Source organism: Urocitellus parryii, chromosome 8 (genome assembly GCF_045843805.1).
Source record: "Urocitellus parryii isolate mUroPar1 chromosome 8, mUroPar1.hap1, whole genome shotgun sequence".
NCBI classification, from domain to species: domain Eukaryota; kingdom Metazoa; phylum Chordata; class Mammalia; order Rodentia; family Sciuridae; genus Urocitellus; species Urocitellus parryii.
In genome coordinates, this window is record NC_135538.1 from 28,555,899 (window position 1) to 28,576,447 (window position 20,549).

At 34.9% G+C, this 20,549-nt stretch overlaps 1 protein-coding gene across 1 annotated transcript in view; it reads right to left on the reverse strand.

Annotated features, from left to right (window-relative positions):
• The window catches only part of Pde7b (phosphodiesterase 7B), a 307,847-nt gene that overhangs the window by 194,728 nt on the left and 92,570 nt on the right, over window positions 1–20,549 (reverse strand). Inside the window, exon 2 of the mRNA XM_026391845.2 lies at window positions 19,282–19,342. Within this exon, the coding sequence (XP_026247630.2) occupies window positions 19,282–19,342 (61 nt within the window). The remainder of the gene's footprint in view (window positions 1–19,281; window positions 19,343–20,549) is intronic.

A 20,549-nucleotide genomic window follows, 5' to 3' on the forward strand; every position in this document is an offset into this window, starting at 1 on the left:
TCTTTTCTTTCTTGTGTTTTTTTTTTATTTTATAAAAGTAATGTGTTGATGGTAAGAAAACTGTAAAGTGCAGAAAAAATAGGATGAACCAAATAAAATTACATGTTTTGTCCTCTCAAAACTGTACCTACACATATACACAGTCATAAGCATTTGGAAAACCACACTGTATTTGAAGTTCTTTATATAGTTTGATATCAGCAGGGTCTTCCTATATTTGAGACACACTTTAGGATGTGTAGAACATTAAGCATTTCTCCCTATTTTTTTCTCTGGATGGTGATAGTAAAGTGACTGCACAAAGTAAGCACACAAATCTTCCCCTAAGAAAAAGCCCTCTGTCATTTGGACCCAATTTGAGAAGAAAGGAACAAAATAGAGATCTTGACCTTGGAAATGTGAACCATCTTTTTTTCTTTTGTCAGCCTAATGAAAGCTGCAGATTTCTCTGATATACTTGAGGGGGTCTCAGAGGCAAAAGCAGGCTGTACATGTATGTATGTGTGTATGCATGTGTGTGCACCTACATGTAACGTGTTACATTAACCTGTAACAATTTTGAGAATCTAAGTGAGTTCCGGGTTTTTTGTTCCACATTGTGTGATACTTACACCTTGAGCCCTTACTCATTCCTAATGCAGAAGACTCTTGGAATGTTTGTTCTGGAAGACTTCCATTTGCCACAGAACCACTAACCTCAGCTACTTGACTTTCATATTGTTTTGCAATTTCTGTGATATGTTGAGGGGTGGATGACAATGAGTGGTGATATAAGGCACAACACACAGCACAGCACTGGTGGGATGAATTTCATGCCCTCTACAAGGGAATGGGCCATCTCTGAAAGTTCATTTGTTTCCAGTAAGATGTGTGTGTGTGTGTGTGTGTGTGTGTGTGTGTGTGTGTGAGAGAGAGAGAGAGAGAGAGAGAGAGAGAGAGAGAGAGAGAAAACCCAACTCATCTCCCAGATGTAGCAACTAGGATGGAGGTCACCCCAAATCACAGGTATCATTACAATCACCTCTTATTTTTGTGTATGTCCCACCTTCATAGAGACTTTGACACCTGTCAGGTGTAGGTTTTAGTAGAGCAAACAAAGAACAAGAAACAGCCTTTATACCCTCAAAACTCAGAGAAATACCCTACAAATCTCTTATTATAAGACAACTACTCTTTGTTGAACATTTGGAAAACACAGAGACAAAACAAAACTAGAGAATGATAATAAAGCCTAATTCTACCACCTGGAAGCCAAAAACATTTGTCAAAACTTTTCTATTGGAAAATTGTAATTATCTCATTCAACTCAATTCTGATACTGGCTAAGTGTAATCCTCTAATCCCACCAGTATATGCCCAATACTGAGAAAGAGGCCAAATGAAAATACTGTACTTTTTAATTCCTAGAGTAACTTTATCTAACCATCATGAAAACAACATGTGTCGGCTGTTTGGAAAAACTATGCATGTGATTTCATGGTAAGGATCCCACTAGACTATAGATTTTTCAGATTAAGATGTCTTTAACTATTTTTTGAAGTCTTTAAAAATGCCTTTCCTCTTTTCTTAAGAGCAAAATCTAAAGCACAAAGGTTTTGCATATACCCCTGTCCCCATATATGCAGTCTCCCCCGTTGTCAAAATCCCCTACCAGAGTGGTATATTTATCACGATTGATAACCCTAACAGATCAAAATTGCCTAAAGCCAACAGCCTACATTAGGGTTCACTCTTTGCTGTTGCATAGATTCTATGGGTTTGGACAAATGTATAATGGCATGTATCCATCATTATAGTATCATATAGACTATTTTCACTGCCCTAGAAATTCTCTGTGGTCTGCTTTTCTACCCCTCCACTATAATTTTCATATTCTAACTTCAGATCTGTAAACAAATTAATTGTATATTTTGTAGTTAAGGAGAAAAAAAAGGAAATTAATTGGCTCATCAGTAAAGAGTTTTTATTTACCAAACAGGGATTTGTTCATAGTTCTACTGTGGGTGGGTAAGCAATTCTTAGGATCACTTTTGGACATTTATTTCCAAGTGTTCAATAAGTAGAAACTATTAATTTGTTATGTACAGTAAATGCTGTAGACTCTTTAGTGTTTATTAACAATCAACAAATAAAATTTACCTGCTTTATTATTACCTTCATCAATCTGATGATTTGTTTGCATAAATGATAGTCATAATCTTCATTAGAGGTTATTACATAAAATTGTGTTTGTATTGAATTGAATGACAAATGGTATATTCTAACTTTTACTCTAAGATAATTGTTGAGTGTTCAGTTATTTATGGGGCTTTCATACACACTGGTGAGAGGGTAAATTGGTATACGCACTTTGGAAAACTATATCCTATAATCCAATATTGGTAGTTCTGAATAGAGACTTGAGAAAATGTGTTATTTTGTGTAACAACAATAACAACAACAAACCCATGTACAAGAATCTTCAATGCAGAATTATTTGTAGCATTCCCAACTAGAGATGGCTAAAAGCTCATTACCACTAGAATTAAGAAATACATAGTCACACACACTGGAATACTTTGTAGCAGTGGTCAATGATCTTTTTCTGTAATGGGACACACGGTAAATATGTTAGGCTTCTGGGACTGGATGGTCTCTATCAAAAGTAAACTCTGCTGAATGGCATGCCTATGTTCTGGAAAGGGTGAAAGGTCAAATTTAGCCCATGAGCTTATAATTTGCTGATCTCTGCTCTAGAGCAGAACAAAGAAAAAGAATGAAATACAGCTAAGTGTAACAACAATGAAAATTCCCATAACGCTGAGTGAAAGAAAGAAGGCAGGAAAATTTCAAAATTAGAGAGAGCGATGAGAGAAATCAGCAAGTCAGAATTTTTAAGAGGATCAGTCTAGGAGGAGGCACAAGGGAATCTGTCCTCATCAATCTGTGTGCTTTCCACTGGGTACAGTAACTTTGCAAAAATGCATTCATCTGTACATTTAAAATTGGATCTTTCTTGGAATTAAGTTATATTCCTATTAAAAGGAAAAAAACGTTTTTAATCAAAATAAACCAGTAACAAAACAGAGTAATAGTAGGAGAAATAGAAATATCAATTAATATAGAAGTTATAACTACCGTTGTTGAGTGACATCACACTATTAACAACATGGACACATATGTGCAGACTTTTAGTTAATGTTTACTAATGTTAAACACACCAGAGAAACCATTCTTCAAAGAAGCTTTCCATATAGAAAAGTAAATAAATAAACACACACAATCATACTGTTTGCTCTGCTTTTTAAAATCAGACACTATTTTCATTTTCAATGGTATAATTGCTATTGGGGAAAATATCCTCTATTTATTGTTATGGCTTAGAAATGTACACAACTTTCTGTGATCACATGTCTGAGATCTGTCCCCTGCACTTCTAGACCCCTGTCAAGGAAGACCAGGCTGGGAAAAGTTATCATCTATTTGGGGAAGGGTGGCAAGAGAGGGCGGATGGAGGAACAAATTCTGGTGTTCTGCAGCTCAGTGGGAAGACGTGGTTCACAATAACCTGTTATTTATTTTATGAAGATCTAAAAAAGGAGCTTGAAGGCCGTAACATAAAAAGATGATTTGACCAGTGCCTGCTGCATGCATGTTTTGAAACAATGAGCACCATTAGTATGTGCAATTAATATATCTTACTAAAAACGTATCATCTCCTTACTTGATGCTCAACCTTCAAGTCCTCTGAAAGCAACATCTTAAAGAACTGAGATCCTTTAAATTTACTTAAACCTCTGAGATGACCAAGTTCCAAATGTCTGTGAAATCATCAAAAACATGATCATAGTCATTCACATACTGTCACTCAGAGTCATCTTGGCATTTCATTATTCACCAGTCTTGTAAACATGATCCACTATTTCTGATACAAAAAATGAAATAGAATGGGTACCTTTCACACAGACTTCCTGGTGTAATTAATTATTAATAACCCCACTTTATAAATAATGTAATAATTCAGAAATAAGAAGTTAACATTTTCCTGAGAAACACAAAAAATGTATTTTTGAATTCAATACACAACTTTCAAAATGTTGCATTACTTTTTCCAAATATTGGATTTTCTAAAGGAAGACAATAATATTGAAATGCTTGTTCTTAACAGTTAAATACAATTTTGCAATAAAATTTTAAAACCAGGGCTGGGATGCAGCTCAAGTGGTAGCGCGCTGGCCTAGCATGCTCGAGGCACTGGGTTCCATCCTCAGCACCACATAAAAATAAATAAAGATATTGTGTCCACCTAAAACAAAAAAAATATTAAAAAAAAATTTAAAAGTAGCTTGACATGGTAACTCTTAATATATTCACTGTACATATTCCCCAAACTCTGATTTGTAGTATATTGCTGAACAACAGGATGTTGCTATTCATCTACCTCACGGAATTCTACATCCTGTGGTCATGTGCCACACATGACAGCATCAAAACAGCGTCCAGCCTTCCCCACCTGCTGAAGCCCTTCCTCACCTCAGACCTCCATAGGCACTGCCCTATCTATCACCTGCCTTCCTTTCTCAGACAAACCTCTGGACAGAGGGAGCTCCCCTCAGCTCTCTGCCCTTCAACTCCTCCCCACCCTTGGCCCTTCTGTTTTATGCTCTTGCTGATGTCACCTTCAGGTTGACAACTTCACCTTTGAGCTTCCATTTCACTTGAACTGTACAGAATTTTACATCGTCATCATGCCCTTAATTTTGGAATTCTCTTCTCTTGGCCAAAAATGGCTGTGATTCCATTCTCTCTTGATGTTCACTGCCTCTCTGTCCATTCATTCTGAGTCTCCTACTTATTGAGGATTCTCTGGGACCTGCCAGACTCTTCAAGGTGACAATTCCAAGTACTCTGTGGTTTGCCTCATGCTGATCCTCATCACCACTGACTCTTAGCTCCAAACTCACTCCTACACTCAAGAGTTTCCAGAGTGCCACAAATCTACTGTTTCTAAAATTCAACTTATTATCACCTCCAACACTGCAAATTACAATTCCTGTGTACTCTCCATGGTAGGGTAGAAGGTAAGCATCTCTATCTATTTAATAACATTTCCAACATTCAATCCATCCAAAGGTTCCATCAGCTTCTCACAGTCTCCTGTATCTCACTCCTCCTGTCCTCCCTGACACTGTCTCTGGGCCGGCAGGACTTAACCATTTCTCACCTGTATATTTTGCTATTATTACCTAAACTGGTGTCTCCACTCCTGCCTTCCTGGATATCCCCTACTCTCACCAGATGACCTGTACAAAGCTTTAGTCTCACCTTGTAGCTATTCTGCTTGAACATCCTTAAACAGTTTTTTTGTCCTGTTATAAGGGTTTTCATACTCTCTCCTATCTTCCTCTCCATACTCAGCCTATGTCTGTTTTCTTATTCTATTCTCCAGACATTGTGACCATCTTTTGGTTTCCCCAATTGGCCACATTAAGTTGTCTGTACATCCTGCTTTTCCTGCCTAGAAATGCTGACACGTTTCCCAGAGGGCTCGGTATACCAACCCCCTGGGGCTGGGTGCCATTCTCCTTAGCATTCGACTCCTTATCACCGCTTGTGTGAGGCCTTTTCAGGCACTATTCCAATTTTCTCCTCATCAGAAAATTGATATATTAACTTTCCTTAGAACTTAGGCCCATTCTTATGGATTGTTATGCTATGATGCCATTGTGTTGTTCATGTTCCATCAGACTGGGAGTCTGGAGGACAGAAGTGAGAACTTTAGTGTCTTTGCATCCCTATGCCGATGCACAGTATGTTCCTATAAATGTCTGTTGATTGAACACGTTACTGAAATTACAGGTTTGTGTGAAGGGTGACAGGTCTCATTAAATGACATTTTCTCAATCTGCAGACAGAAAATGAAGTGAACAAAATACCACACCAACACTTCTATCACCTTGGGGTTTGACAACATCAGTTCAGACAGTTTGTTTTGCTTGTGTTGTTATTCTGCAGCTAGCTCTTCTCTGAGCCCTGGCTCCCAGCTGCATTCAAAAGTGTGGTGTCCTGTTGCTGTGGAAATGCAGCAGCATGCCACAGACAGCAACTGTAAACCCAGGAAACTTATTTCCTTATGCAAAGTGATATTGACTTCCAAATATAAATTTTTTAAAAGGCAATAGGCTTATGTGGAAAGTCCTTCAACCACAAATCTCAGGGTGAAATAATTTTCTGTATATTTCTATAAACATAGAGAAAACAAAATAATGATCCTTCTGTTTTCTCAACACAATGTTCCACCTGCCCAAGAAAATATTCTGTGGCAATAAGAATCCTGCCTTGCTTATTAGTATATCAACTATCAGAGTACCCCTAGCAGAGAGCTGGGCACACAGTGGTGCTCAACAAATATTTGCTAATATTTTCACTTTTAGGATAGGTTCTAACTGCCTATTTGTAGAGAACTACATATTTCTTATGCAGGAACATAAAGTAATATGTTTGGTAAATTGACAATTAGTTCACACAGGAACAGACCCATGTCTTTGGCCATGCTAGCAGGGGGTTTTGAATGCCAAACCTGTCTTTGACCCATGTGAGTGATGCCCTACAGATGATGATCCTGTTCTTTCAAATGCATCATCAAATACTGAGTTCCTACAGGGATAAGCAGCTGGAAATTTCAGAGGCTGGATACTCAGTGCAGAATAAAACTTAAGCCCCTACTTTCATGATGATTACATTCTAAGTGCATAAGTGTGTTGTGGGTGAGGTTGGGAGACAGTGATTAACAACCAGTCAACCAATATGAAAGAAATTTGTCATCTAGTGAAATGTGTAATGAAAAGTGAAACAAAGCAGGGCCCCAGGGAGTGATGGGGATTATGTTCCCACTGATTTCTCTTAGGAATATCCAGGTTCATTTTATTGTCTTTTTTGCAGAGTTAAATGACCTAGAAGACTATATATAATTTTTCTGTAGAGAAATTATTTCTAATAGTATTTGTTGTTTTGATCTTACCTCTTAAATAAGATATTATGATACTTGATATCAATAGGAAAAGATAGATTTTAACATCTATTTAAATAAACCAAATCTAGAACTCAGGTCATTAGACCAAATATACATTAGGTTAAAATTACTCAATTTTACATATATATATCTGGTGAGTGACTGTATTAATACTACCCAGAAGAAATACTCTATATTAAAGAATGCTTTCTAACTAAATAAATACAAGAGAACAGAACTCTCTTTTATCTTGAGTTCCTGTCTTTTTTAGAACCAATGATAATAGTCAAGCTGTTTATACTCCTGATTTCAAATTATTCTATAGAGTCATAGTAACAAAACCAGCATGATTGATACTAATATAAAAACAGACACATAGACAAATGGAACAGAAGACACAAAGACAAACCCACACATCTACAGTTATCTGTCTGATCCTTGACAAAGGCACCAAAAATATATGTTGAAATAAGAGAAGATCAGACAGCCTTTTAAACAAATGGTGCTGGGAAAACTGGTTCTCTCTATGTAGAAGACTGAAACTGAATCTCTATCTCTCACCCTGCACAAAAACCAACTCCAAATGAATCAAAGACCTAGGAATAAGACCAGAAACTTTGCAACTCTCGGAAGAAAACATAGGACCAACACCCTAACATATAGGCACTGGCGATGACTTTCTCAATAGGACCCCTAAAGCTCAAGAAATAATGCCAAGAGTTAATGAATGTTTAAAAAACTTCTGCACATCAAAGGAAACAATTAAGATGTGAAAAGAGAACCTACAGAACGGGAGAAAATATTTTCCAGCTATTCTTCTGACAAAGGATTAATATCCAGAATATATAAAGAATTAAAAAACAAAACAAAACAAAAAAACAACACCCCCCTAAATAACTCAATAAATAAATTGGCAAATAAACTAAACAAACACTTCCCAAAAGAAGCAGCACAAATAGGCAACAATTATATGAAAAAATGTCCAACATCTTTAACCATCAAGGAAATATCAATCAAAATTACACTGAGATTTCATCTTACTCCAATTAGAAGGGCAGTCACCAAGAATACAAAAAATAAAAGCTAGCAAGGATATGGAGAAATGGAACTCTTATACATTGTCTGTGGAATGTAAATTAGTACAGCCACTATGGAAATCAGTATGACGGTTCCTCCAAAGACTAGGAATGGAACCACAATAGATCTAGCTATACCACTCCTTGTTATTTATCCAAAAGAATTAAATTCATCCTGCTGCAGTGATACATGCATACCCATGTTTATAATAACACAATTTACAATAGCCAAGTTATGGAACCAGCTTAGGTGTCTGTTAACAGGTGAATGGATAAAGAAATGGTGGTATATATACACAATGGAGTTTCATTTGTAGGAAAATGGATGGACCTGGAGAACGTCATGTTAAGCAAAATAAGCCAGACAGGAAGTCAAGAGTTGTATGTTTTCTCTCATATGGGGAAGCTAGAGGGAAAAAAAAATGGCGGGGGGGGGGAGACAGAGTAGAGGACGGTACCCAGGGGAAGGAAGGGAGGGGAGGGAAGGGGAAGTACCGAAGAATAAAATTAAGTTACATTATGTGCATGTGTAAATATGCCACAATAAAACCCAGTATTCTGCATAATTATTGTGCATCAAAAAATTAAAAATTCCTTTTCAATATATCATTTCATCCTCTTTGTGATCTAAAACACTTATTTTCTCATCCCCCTCCCAAGTCTCCTGGATCTGGGTTTTGAGAGGGGTCTTGTGTAGCCTAGAATGCAACTGCTTGCTTGGCTTTCACACTGAAACTCATGTGCCTTTACATCCCAGCAGTTTACACTGTCTCCATCATTTGAAGTTCCAAAACACTGTATCTTTATTTCTCTTGCAATACTTGTCACTCTTGGGCTCATGCTGCATATATCAGAGTCCAAGACACTAATCTGTCTGTCTGGACTAGAAACCCACTGAGAGTAGAATCTGTGTCCCATTGGTTTTAGACTCCTAGTGCCCAGCACACTACCTTGAAGATAGAAGATGCTTTGGTGTACATTTGGATAATGAATATTGAATGTGTGAATAGTTCTGCTTTTGAGGGACCACACAATTTTGAAGAACATATTTAACATTTTAAAAAATTGCCTTCATATTTGTAGAATGTTTCAGCTGTTCAAAACACTATCAATGCCATCAATCAATAATTTATTTTTTACTAGTTATCAGTTTTTAAGTTTTCAATTGCTTATCATTTATTCATCAATCAACTGTTGGATGAATGATATTCAGGGCAGGTGTCATAATAGGCATCTCCTCACAAAACAGCTCATTCTAACACTGGAAAAACCCCAGAGCTAGAAGGGACAGATGTTTTAAATTTCCATTTTTTAAGGAAAACTATAAAGGAGATCCTAAAGAGAGGGAACAAGTTCTAAGAGTAAAAATTTTTCAGATCAGGGATTAAAAAGCAAAACTCTCTATCCTTATGGTGTTTTAATAAACTGTTGATTTTATGGTATTGTATGGTGCTGAAAATTACCAATCTATTTCAATGAATTATAAAAAACTTCAACCAGAAAGCAGACTTATGGACACCCCCTTCTGAACCATGCAGGTAGGTAGGTCCCTCTGTATATTCAAATGCCCATGACTCTTATCAGCATGAAGCAACAGCAGAGCCATAGAATATTCCAAATAAAAAACAACCTCGATAAGGAGGATGGAAAAACTGAGTCACCCATTACAAATTAAGGCTTTCTGTTTGAAAGAATCCCACTCTAAGGATAAAGGGAAAGTGGGAGTAGAAAGAAGCACTGAGTCTGATCTGGAATTCTTTTTCCAAAAGTTCATTTTTCCAAGAGTATTGTTTCCCAGAGCAAGATTAAAAAAATGAACCAAGAAATGAATCAATAGCAATCATTTTAACATCATTTCTTTAAATACTTTTGGCTCTTTTCACCCAACAGATTTCTTTATGCTTTTGAGAAGCAATTTTTTTAGTAACTCAACATATTTCATGAATTAATTACACAGTAAGAGATAATTTTTTTGTTTATGACCTTTTTCCTTTAGCATATTGTACCTAATAAAGGTACAAGTCTTGGTCTCACAGTTGTATACCCTTTGATATAATTATATGTAAACATCTGAGGCCAATTAGAATTTGAGAGAAATACTGTGGCTAATTATAAAAAGGGGAATGGCAATGAGGAGATGGGAATTCTGAACTCATTGACCTAAGTCTGAAGAAAAGAAGAAAGTAACAACTCATTTTAATTTGGTGCTTCACTGGATCATCCACATTTGCCCTCTCTGCCTAATTTTTAAAATTTTTTATTTGTCTTAATTAGTTATACATGACAGTAGATTGCATGTATGCACTTTGATATGTCATACATAGATGGATATAATTTCTCATTTTTTTGAGTGTACATGTTGCAGAATCATATTGGTCATGTAAGGAATAAAGAGCTAATGCTCAGTGCAGCCAGCTCTTTTGTACACCTTATTCAACTTTGTATCCAACACAAACTATTCTCCTGAAGCTAGAAATTATTCCCTGCAAGAACCATCCATGAGAGTAATTTGCTCCCATTTAAAATTGCATTCAATTCAATGCTTTGGAGTAACTTAATATGAATTTTACACTTATGCATCATTTAAGGTAATGAGCCAGAAAGCATAATTTTCAGTGAGGATGGCTTATTCATGCAAGTTGTGAGGTAGACAACTCAAAGCATAAAAATTATGTTTCAGAATGAACTGAGGACTCAGCAGTGGGGAAAAAAAGAATTGCAAATGTGTCCCTGGCTAGTCACCTGCATCTATATTCCACTTAACTGTGATGAAACCACAGCTTGCGAGCACCTCAAACCAGGAGTGAGGATGGGAGCCAAAGATGGGGAACCTAGGGAAGCTGAGTCAAGAGTGTGACAATTTATAGATGTGGCTGTCTCAGATTGATCCCCATCAGAGATTCAATATAGGAGTACAGGCCCAGCCCAGATATACCCATACCGACATACTCAGGATCCAGGCCCAGTGTAGGTCCAAGTTCGCCACACCCCCAACCAATGAGCCCAAGCCTAACTCACTTGTATCTTGGGACACTGCAGACACCACCATAGCCTTCTCCATGCAGTAGTCCGTACCTTTTTGACCAAAGACAGTGCCTAGAAGCAGCTGCATCTCAGAGCAGGCATCCCAAAGACAATGTAAGGCTCACCCTTTCAGCCCCATCTCTGTAAGACACTGCATCCATCTCGGGGCACCTCCACTATTATCTCAAGTTACCTCAGCTATTGCCACTACTACCTTTAGTTGCAATAGCATACATTAAGGGACACCAGTAGGAAAGTGCCCCAAACAAACCAGGATGCTACAATAATAAAACCCATGGACAGTGAAGTTGATGAAATGTCAGAGAAGGAGTTCAGAAGGTTCATAATTAAAATGATCTGTAAATTAAAGAATGACCTAAATGAGCAAATACAGGCAAAAATTGATCACTCCAACAAAGAGATAAGAGAGCAAATACAGTTAGCAAAAGATGACTTCAAGAAGGAGAGACTGAAAAAAGCCAGTCAGGAATCCTTGAAATGAAGGAAACAATAAACCAAATAAAAAACTCAATAGAAAGCAAAACCAACATACTAGATTTCTTGGAAGAAATAATGTCAGATAATAAAGACAAAGTATACAATCTGGAAAATAAAATTGACCACACAGTGAAGATAGTAAGAAAACAGAATATCCAAGAATTATGGGACAGCATCAAGAGACCAAATCTAAGAGTTATTGGGATGGAGAAAGGCACAGAGTTTCAAACCAAAGGAATGCACAATCACTTCGATGAGATAATATCAGAAAATTTCCCAAGCATGAAGAATGAATTGGAAAACCAAATACAAGAGGCTTATAGGACACCAAATTCAGCATAAAATTTCAACAGATCTACACCAAGGCATATGTATGCCTAGCATATAGAATAAGAATAGAATCTTAAAAGCAGCAAGAGAGAGGAATCAGATCACAGATAGGGGGAGACCAATTTGTATTTCAGCAGATTTTTCAACCCAGAACCTCAAAGCCAGGAGATCATAGAATAACATATACAAGCTCTGAAAAAAAAGGATGCCAACAAGAATCTTATATCCAGCAAAATTAAGCTTTAGATTTGATGATGAAATAAAAACCTGCCATGATAAACAAAAGTTAAAAGAATTTACATTACAACTAGAAAGACTGCACTACAGAACATCCTTGGCAAAATATTCCATGAAGAGAAAATGAAATAAAAAACAACAATGAATATCAGTAGAGGGAGGTATTACACTAAAGAAAAAAATAACCAGAGGAGAAACCAAGCCAAGTTAAATAACAAAAATGGCTGGGAATACAAATCATGTCTCAATAATAACCTTGAATGTTAATGGCCTAAATTCACCAATCAAAAGACATAGACTAGCAGATTGGATCAAAAAAGACCCCAAAATATGTTGCCTCTAAGAGACTCATCTCATAGGAAAAGACATCCAGAGACTGAAGGTGAAAGGTTGGGAAAAATCATACCACTCACATGGACTGTTGAAGGAAGCATGGGTTTCCATCCTCATGTCAAATAAAGTAGACTTCAAACTAAAGTTAATCAAAAGGGATAAAGAACAACACTACATATTGCTCAAGGGAACCATACACCAACAAGACATAACAATTATAAATATATATGCCCCAAATAATGGAGCATCTACATTCATCAAGCAAACTTCTCAAGTTCAAGAGTCAAATACACTATGACACAATAATTTTGGGTGAATTTAACACACCTCTTTCACCACTAGGTAGATCTTAAAAAAAAAATCTAAACAAAGAAACTATAGAACTTGAGAATACAATCAATAACTTAGACTTAACTGACATATATAGAATATTTCATCCTTCAATGAGTGAATACGCTTTCTTCTCAGCAGCAGATGGATCCTTCCCTAAAATAGACCATATATTATGCCACAAAGCAACTCTTAGCAAACATAAAAAAGTAGAGACACAACCCTGCATTTTATCAGACCATAATGGAATGAAATTAGAAATAAATGGTAAAATAAGAAATAAAAACTACTCCAACACCTGGAGACTAAATAATACGCTACTGAATGAATGGGTTGCAGATGACATCAAGGAGGAGATTAAAAATTTTTAATATGTGAATGAGAACACAGATAGAACATATCAAAACCTCTGAGATGCTATGAAGGCAGTTTTAAAAGGAAAGTTTATTGCATGGAGTCCATTCCTTAAAAGAAAAAAAGTCAACACATAAATGATTTAACATTACAGCTCAAAGCCCTAGAAAATGAAGAACAAGTCTACACCAAAAGCAGTAGAAGACTGGAAATAATTAAAATGAGAGCTGAAATCAATAAAATTGAAACAAAAGAAACAACTGAAAAAATTGAGAAAACATAAAGTTGGTTCTTTGAAAAACTAAATAAAATTGACAGACCCTTAGTCATGCTAATTAAGAGGAGAGAAAACTCAAATTATTGACAGTCATGATGAAAAAGGAAATATCACAACAGAACTACAGAAATAAAGAAGATAATTAGAAATTATTTTGAAAACTTGTGCTCCAATAAAATAGAAAATATTGAATTTTCTATCGAAATTTCTAGAGTTATGTGATTTGCCCAAATTGAATCAAGATGATATACAAACTTAAACAGATCAATTTCAAGAAAGGAAATTGAAGATGCTATCAGAAGCCTACCAACCAAGAAAAGCCCAGGACCAGATGAATAAACAGCTGAGTTCTACAAGACCTTTAAAGAAGAACTAATACCAATACTCTTTAATTTATTTCAGGAAATAGAAAAAGAAGGAGCACTTCCAAACTCATCCTATGAGGCCAATATCACCCTGATTCCAAAACCAGGCAAAGACACATCAAAAAAGAAAACTTTAGACCAATATCTCTAATGAACATCAATGCAAAAATTCTCAGTAAAATTCTGGCAAATCAAATACAAAAACATATCAAAAAGATCATTCTCCATGATCAAGTGGGATTTATCCCAGGGATGCAAGGTTGGTTCAACATATGGAAATCAATAAATATAATTCATCACATCAATAGACTTAAAGATAAAGAATCATATGATCATCTCAATAAATGCAGAAGAAGCATTCGATAAAATATAGCACCTCTTTATGTTCAAAACAGTAGAAAAACTAGTGATAACAGGAACATATCTCAACATCGTAAAAGCTACCTATTGCTAAGCCCCAGGTGAATATCATTCTAAATGGAGAAAAATTGAAAGCATTCCCTCTGAATCTAGAACAAGGCAGGGATGCCCTCTTTTACCACTTCTATTTAACATAGTTCTTGAAAAACTGGCCAGAGCAATTAGACAGATGAAAGAAATTTTTTTAAAAAAGAACTCAAGTTGACACTATTTGCTGATGATATGATTCTATACCTAGAAGACCCTAAAAGTTCCACCAGAAAACTTCTAGAACTAGTAAATGAATTTATCAAAGTAGCAGGATACAAAATCAACACCCATAAGTCAAAGGCATTTCTGTATATCAGTGACAAATCCTCTGAAAGGGAAATGAGGAAAACTATCCCATTTACAATAGCCTCAAAAAAAAAAAATACTTGGGAATCAACTTAATAAAAGAGGTGAAAGATCTATATAATGAAAATCACAGAACCCTAAAGAAAGAAATCAAAGAAGACCTTAGGAGATGGAAAGATCTACCTTGCTCTTGGATAGGCAGAATTAATATTGTCAAAATGACCACATTACCAAAAGCACTATTGAGATTTAATGCAATTCCAATCAAAATTCCAATGTCATTCTTCATAGAAATAGAAAAGGCAGTCATGAAATTCATCTGGATAAATAAGAGACCCAGAGTAGCTAAAGCAATCCTTAGCAGGAAGAGTGAAGCAGGTGGCATCACTATACCTAACCTTAAACTATACTACAGAGCAATAGTAACAAAAACAGCATGGTATTGGCATCAAAACAGACTGGTCGACAAATGGTACAGAATAGAGGACCCAGAGACTAACTCACAAAATTATAATTTTCTTATATCAGAAAAAGGCACAAAAGCATGCACTGGAGAAAAGATAGCCTCTTCAACAAGTGGGAAGACTGGAAATTCATATGCAACAAAATAAAATTAAACCCCTATCTCTCACCAGGCATAAAACTCAACTCAAAATGGATCAAGGACCTAGGAATAAAACCAGAGACCCAGCGTCTAATAGAAGAAAAAGTCGGCCCTAATCTCCACCATGCCCCAACATCCTAATAAGACTCCTTTAGTGCAAGAATTAAAACCAAGAATCAATAAATGGGATGGACTCAAACTAAAAAGTTTCTTTTCAGCAAAAGAAACATTCTGTGAGGTGAATAGAGAGCCTACATCTTGGGAGCAAATCTTTACCCCTCACACATCAGATAGATCTAATCTCTAGTGCTAAGCACCCAAAAAACCCGAATATCCCAATCAATAAATGGGCCAAGGACATGAATAGACACTTCTCAGAAGATGATATACAATCAATCAACAAATATATGAAAAAATGTTCATCATCGCTAGAAATTAGAGAAATGAAAATCTAAACCACTCTAAGATTTCATCTCACTCCAGTCAGAATGGCAGCTCTTATGAATACAAACAACAATAAGTGTTGGTGAAGGAAAAAAGGTACACTCATACATTGCTGTGGGACAGCAAATTGGTGCAGCCAATATGGAAAGCAGTATGGAGATTTCTTGGAAAACTGGAAATGGAACTACCATTTGACCCAGCTATCCCTCTTCTCAGACTATACCCAAAGGACTTAAAAAGAGCATACTACAGGGACATAGTCACATCAATGTTTATAGCAGCACAATTCACAATAGCTAAACAGTGGAACCAACCTAGGTGCCCTTCAATGTATGAATGTAAAAAAATGTGGCATATATACACAAAGGAATACTACTTAGCAATAAAAGAGAATAAAATTACGGTATTTGCAGGTTAATGGATATAGTCAGAGAAGATAATGCTAAGTGAAATTAGCCAATCCTCCGAAAAACAAATGCCGAATATTTTCTCTCATATAAGGAGGCTGATTCATAGTGGAGTAGGGAGGAGGAGCATGGGAGGATTAGACAAACTCTAGAGAGGGCAGAGGGGTGGGAGGGGATGGGAGGGGCATGGGGTTAGAAATGATGGTGGAATGTGATGAACATTATTATCCAAAGTACATGTATAAAGACACAAATTGGTGTGAATATACTTTGTATATAACCTGAGATATGAAAAATTGTGCTATATATGTGTAATAAGAATTGTAAAAATTTTAAAAAGAAATTTTGATGTATTCGTTAAAATGTTATAAAGTTATCTGCAAATACAAAGCACATTCATGATTGTCAATACTTGTAACACTAGTAGTCCTTTAAAATATTAGATGCTTTGCTGTTGGATATAAAGAGTTTTCTCAAGAAATGCTACAGGAAGTCATAAGCAATAGCACACATTCTCCTTAAAGGAAGCAGCACATGAATTAATACTGCAGATGTGAAGAACAGATTTTTTTGGTGTTAATATATGATATATGATATATAACATATAACATATATATAATGCCTCATAAATACATAAAGAATATATATTATATATTATTTCTTGAAGAAATATAAGATGTGGTCTAGGTTTTAGTGACACATATTTATAACTCAAATTTCTCTTGTTTTTTTTTTTTTAAGTGAATGAACTATTCAACTCTACTTCTTTTCTTAACACATTATACCATATAGTTGTGCGAGGGAAGCTCTTGGGAGAATGCATGCTAACGACTCATTCATGTGTAATTGATAGCCATAACAATTTTATTTTAGCATTCCTTCATTTAAGATTTCAAAATACTTTATAAATGTTTGAATTAAAAGTTTCCTCTTAAAAAGAAAAGTACAAAGTGTCTAATTCCTCTTAGATATAAGCACAGTTTTCATTATGTGAGAAATTCAAGGTCAGTAGGCATAATGTCTTCAAACACTCAATATCATGTTATCAATAGTAAAAAGATGGTATTTAAAGTCAAAATGCGAATTCAATTTTACTATGTGTCCTACAATTATTTGAAACTTTCATTCTTATGGTTCCTTTATATTATTTAGTTCTAGAACACTAATAAACTGGGAATCTAAATGAAATAATGAAATCTACAAGGTTAATAGCCAATGCCAGTTTAAGACATCTTGCCAAGAATATCTATATTTTATTTCACCTAGAATAAATGACATAATTATGTAAGATTCATAGGATGGATTTCACGTGCCATACTAAGAGCACAATTAATTGCAGTTGTTATGACAGTAGTAGTAACATGACTGATTTATATAGAATATTCCAAACTTTAAAATTTTGTGTAAGCAGAATGATTAGGGATGCTTCGGCAGTCAATTATTCCTTCTGGAAACTATATAAACCATATCATATAATCTTGCAGAAACAAAAGATGATGGGTCTTAATTTAAGTGAGATCCAGGTGATAGGTTCTGAAAAGTCTATTTCTGTCCTTTTTCTAAATATTAACTCATCAAGGAAAATGCAGTCAAAATTGATGATGTGTTCATGCCCTTCAAGTCATCATGAATTAAAAATTAATTTAGATGCATAGATCAGGTGAAAGCTACAATCAAATACTATTTTAGTAGCAAGGAGGTACCTATAAAGTCTCAGACCATTTGTTACAATTTTTTTATTTGTGAAATGAGACTATCAATAGCATCAATCTCACTTTGTTTTTGTGAAAACTAATGAATAGATCTAATGTGTTAGTAAGACAATTCCCAAATCCAAGGATGGAACATGTAGCTGAACAAAGAAATTATTTTCTGTTCCCATCTTTATCATCTATCTATCTATCATCTATCTATCTATCTATCTATCTATCTATTTAGAATCCTGAAATATTAGCATTTTTGAGACATTTCACAGTTAAGAGAAAAGAACATTGGATATTTAAATGGGTGTGTTGATGTTGTGCTATATTCATTGTCTGTGTGTTTCCAATAAAATGTTCATTTCTTCAATGGAAGCATTACTATGTAGCCACCATGTTTTTTAAAATAAAAACATATACAAACCACAATAGAGAAGTTTAAAACAAAAGTACAATAAAATAAGAAAGATCCAAAAAATAAAAAAATGGGCTGGCTGCTATTTGTTTTTTAAAGTCCTGAGAGCAACTTTGATTATTTGATATGTGATTATTTTGAATAATAAACTATCATGATTTTCCCCTGGCTGTATCTTGCTGTCTACTTTTTCTTCTTGATAATCCAGGCTGCCAAGATATGAAGTGACTAGAGAAAATGAAAGAAGTTACAATGAATCACTTTGTTCTTTGTTTACAAATATGGTTTAAGGTAAGAATGGGCAAGTGTGAAAATAGAATTTTAAGGATTTTTTTGTTATCCTTGTTACTGTTTTGTTCTATTACAACAATTAATATAAAGTTCATTGGACGTATTTTAGTGGCTCAAATAAGATCTATATTCTACACATAAAATTTTATAGACTTTATAGTTTAGAAACTTTGTTGTCATAATTTAAGAGTTTCATTTATATTCTCTATAATTATTTTCTAATCTATAAAGTGTGGAAAATAATACCAAGCCCTTTTCCTAACAGAATAGTGCATATTAAATGAGTTAATAAAAGGTATTGATGATATCATCCCATAAAAACAAATGATATATAACTAATTGAAACAAATTTTTTAAAAGAACAAATGATTATTCATTGCTGCTTTGTTATAAACACATTGTGGGTAATTGCTGCACTGACTTCAGATTAGTTCAAGTATGTATTTCTCCCAAGCCTCATAAGTAAGGAAGTTTTATAGTTTGTTATAAATACTTAATGGCTACTTATCTATCCTAACATCTCTGGTTAAGAACTACAATGTGATTCTCCTAGCCTTTTGATTATGGTTTCTTTAATACAAAGCATTCAATTGTAAGCTGTGCTGATGATCCAAGATAAATCTCAAAAGACTCAGAAGCATGAACCCAGACTTTCTGACAATTTTTAAAACCCAAATCTTTCTCATTGTCAAATATGCCACATATGTGTTAGAGCTCCTTATAAACTCCCAAGTGAACATTTAATTCTCCCTAAAATGCAGCAAGAGATAGTCACCAAGGCAGCAGAACAGCAATGCCTCCACAGGACATCATCATATTTCATGTATGTAAAATGAGAAGCCTTCTTACCTAGCATGCAAACACATTTGGCATTCTGGTCAGGGTTCTCAAACAAGATTTCGCCACACCTCTGAAATGGAAGGATAGCTGCAGTTAAAATTTAAGATGTCATAATCACAATTCCCAAGGCAATATATTCATGAAATCTGAAAATATTATGATGTTATTCTATTCTTGTTTTCTTAGTTACCTGAGTCTGGGGACTTATGCATAAACAGAGACTTTGCTGGTAGTAAAATATTTGAAAGGTAATTTGGGATTGATTGTTCCTGCATGCCCCTGGTCCCTGCCTATAGTGGATTCTGTGTGCTCCCATGAGAAGTCATGGCTTGAGATGAACTTAGTTTCTATATCAGTGGAACATAGGCAATATAAGGCCCATTAACCTGAGTCTAATCATCCTCAAGTTTAATCTTTAGCACCTACATTATTCTAAACTAAGCTGTGTGTCTGACACTTGACTCTCTGAACTTGGTATGGGGCAGAGATAAAGACATGAAGTGGCATTTATAATGCTTTTCTTGAACCCACAGACTCATAGAAATATCAATTTTCATATCTATTACAGTTTTAACTCACTTTTTAAAACTTTTAAGAAGATAGAGTCTACAGATACAATCAGTTATTGAAGAATTTGTGTGATAAATGAAATTGGCAAATGGTTAGAACCTGAACATATAAATAAATTCACCAAAGCAATAAGAATATAACAAATAATCTGAGAGAAAAAATGGGTAAAGGGTATGAACAAGCAATGCATGGAAAAAGAAATCTGGATGGCCAATAAACATAGAAAATATATTTATACCAATAATCAGGAATAAGCAAATTATATGTAATTTGTTTTGAACTCATTGAGTTGACTAAATTTAGAAGTCTGGCATTAACAAATGTTTTCAGAAATGTAGAGTCTGGGTTGGAGTATAAAATGACAACCACTTTGGAAAAAACTGGCGAAATATAACAAAGTTGAAATGCTCAAACCCTATGGCATAGAAAATCACTTTCTAGACTTTTAGTTAGAGAAATTTTCAAATGCAACTAAAATGCTCTGGTAAAAAACAGATAAATGTCAGTCATAATTAGAGGATTACATGATAGGTAAAGTGGATTAAAGCTATAGATGCTCTAAAACATCTAATATATAACATATTTATATATAATATAAAAATTACAGAATATTCAAATCATAAATACATATATTTTTCTAATCACATAAAACAATGTTTAAGTCATATAAAATTATAATGTTAATCAAAAAAGTTTATGCAGTTGAA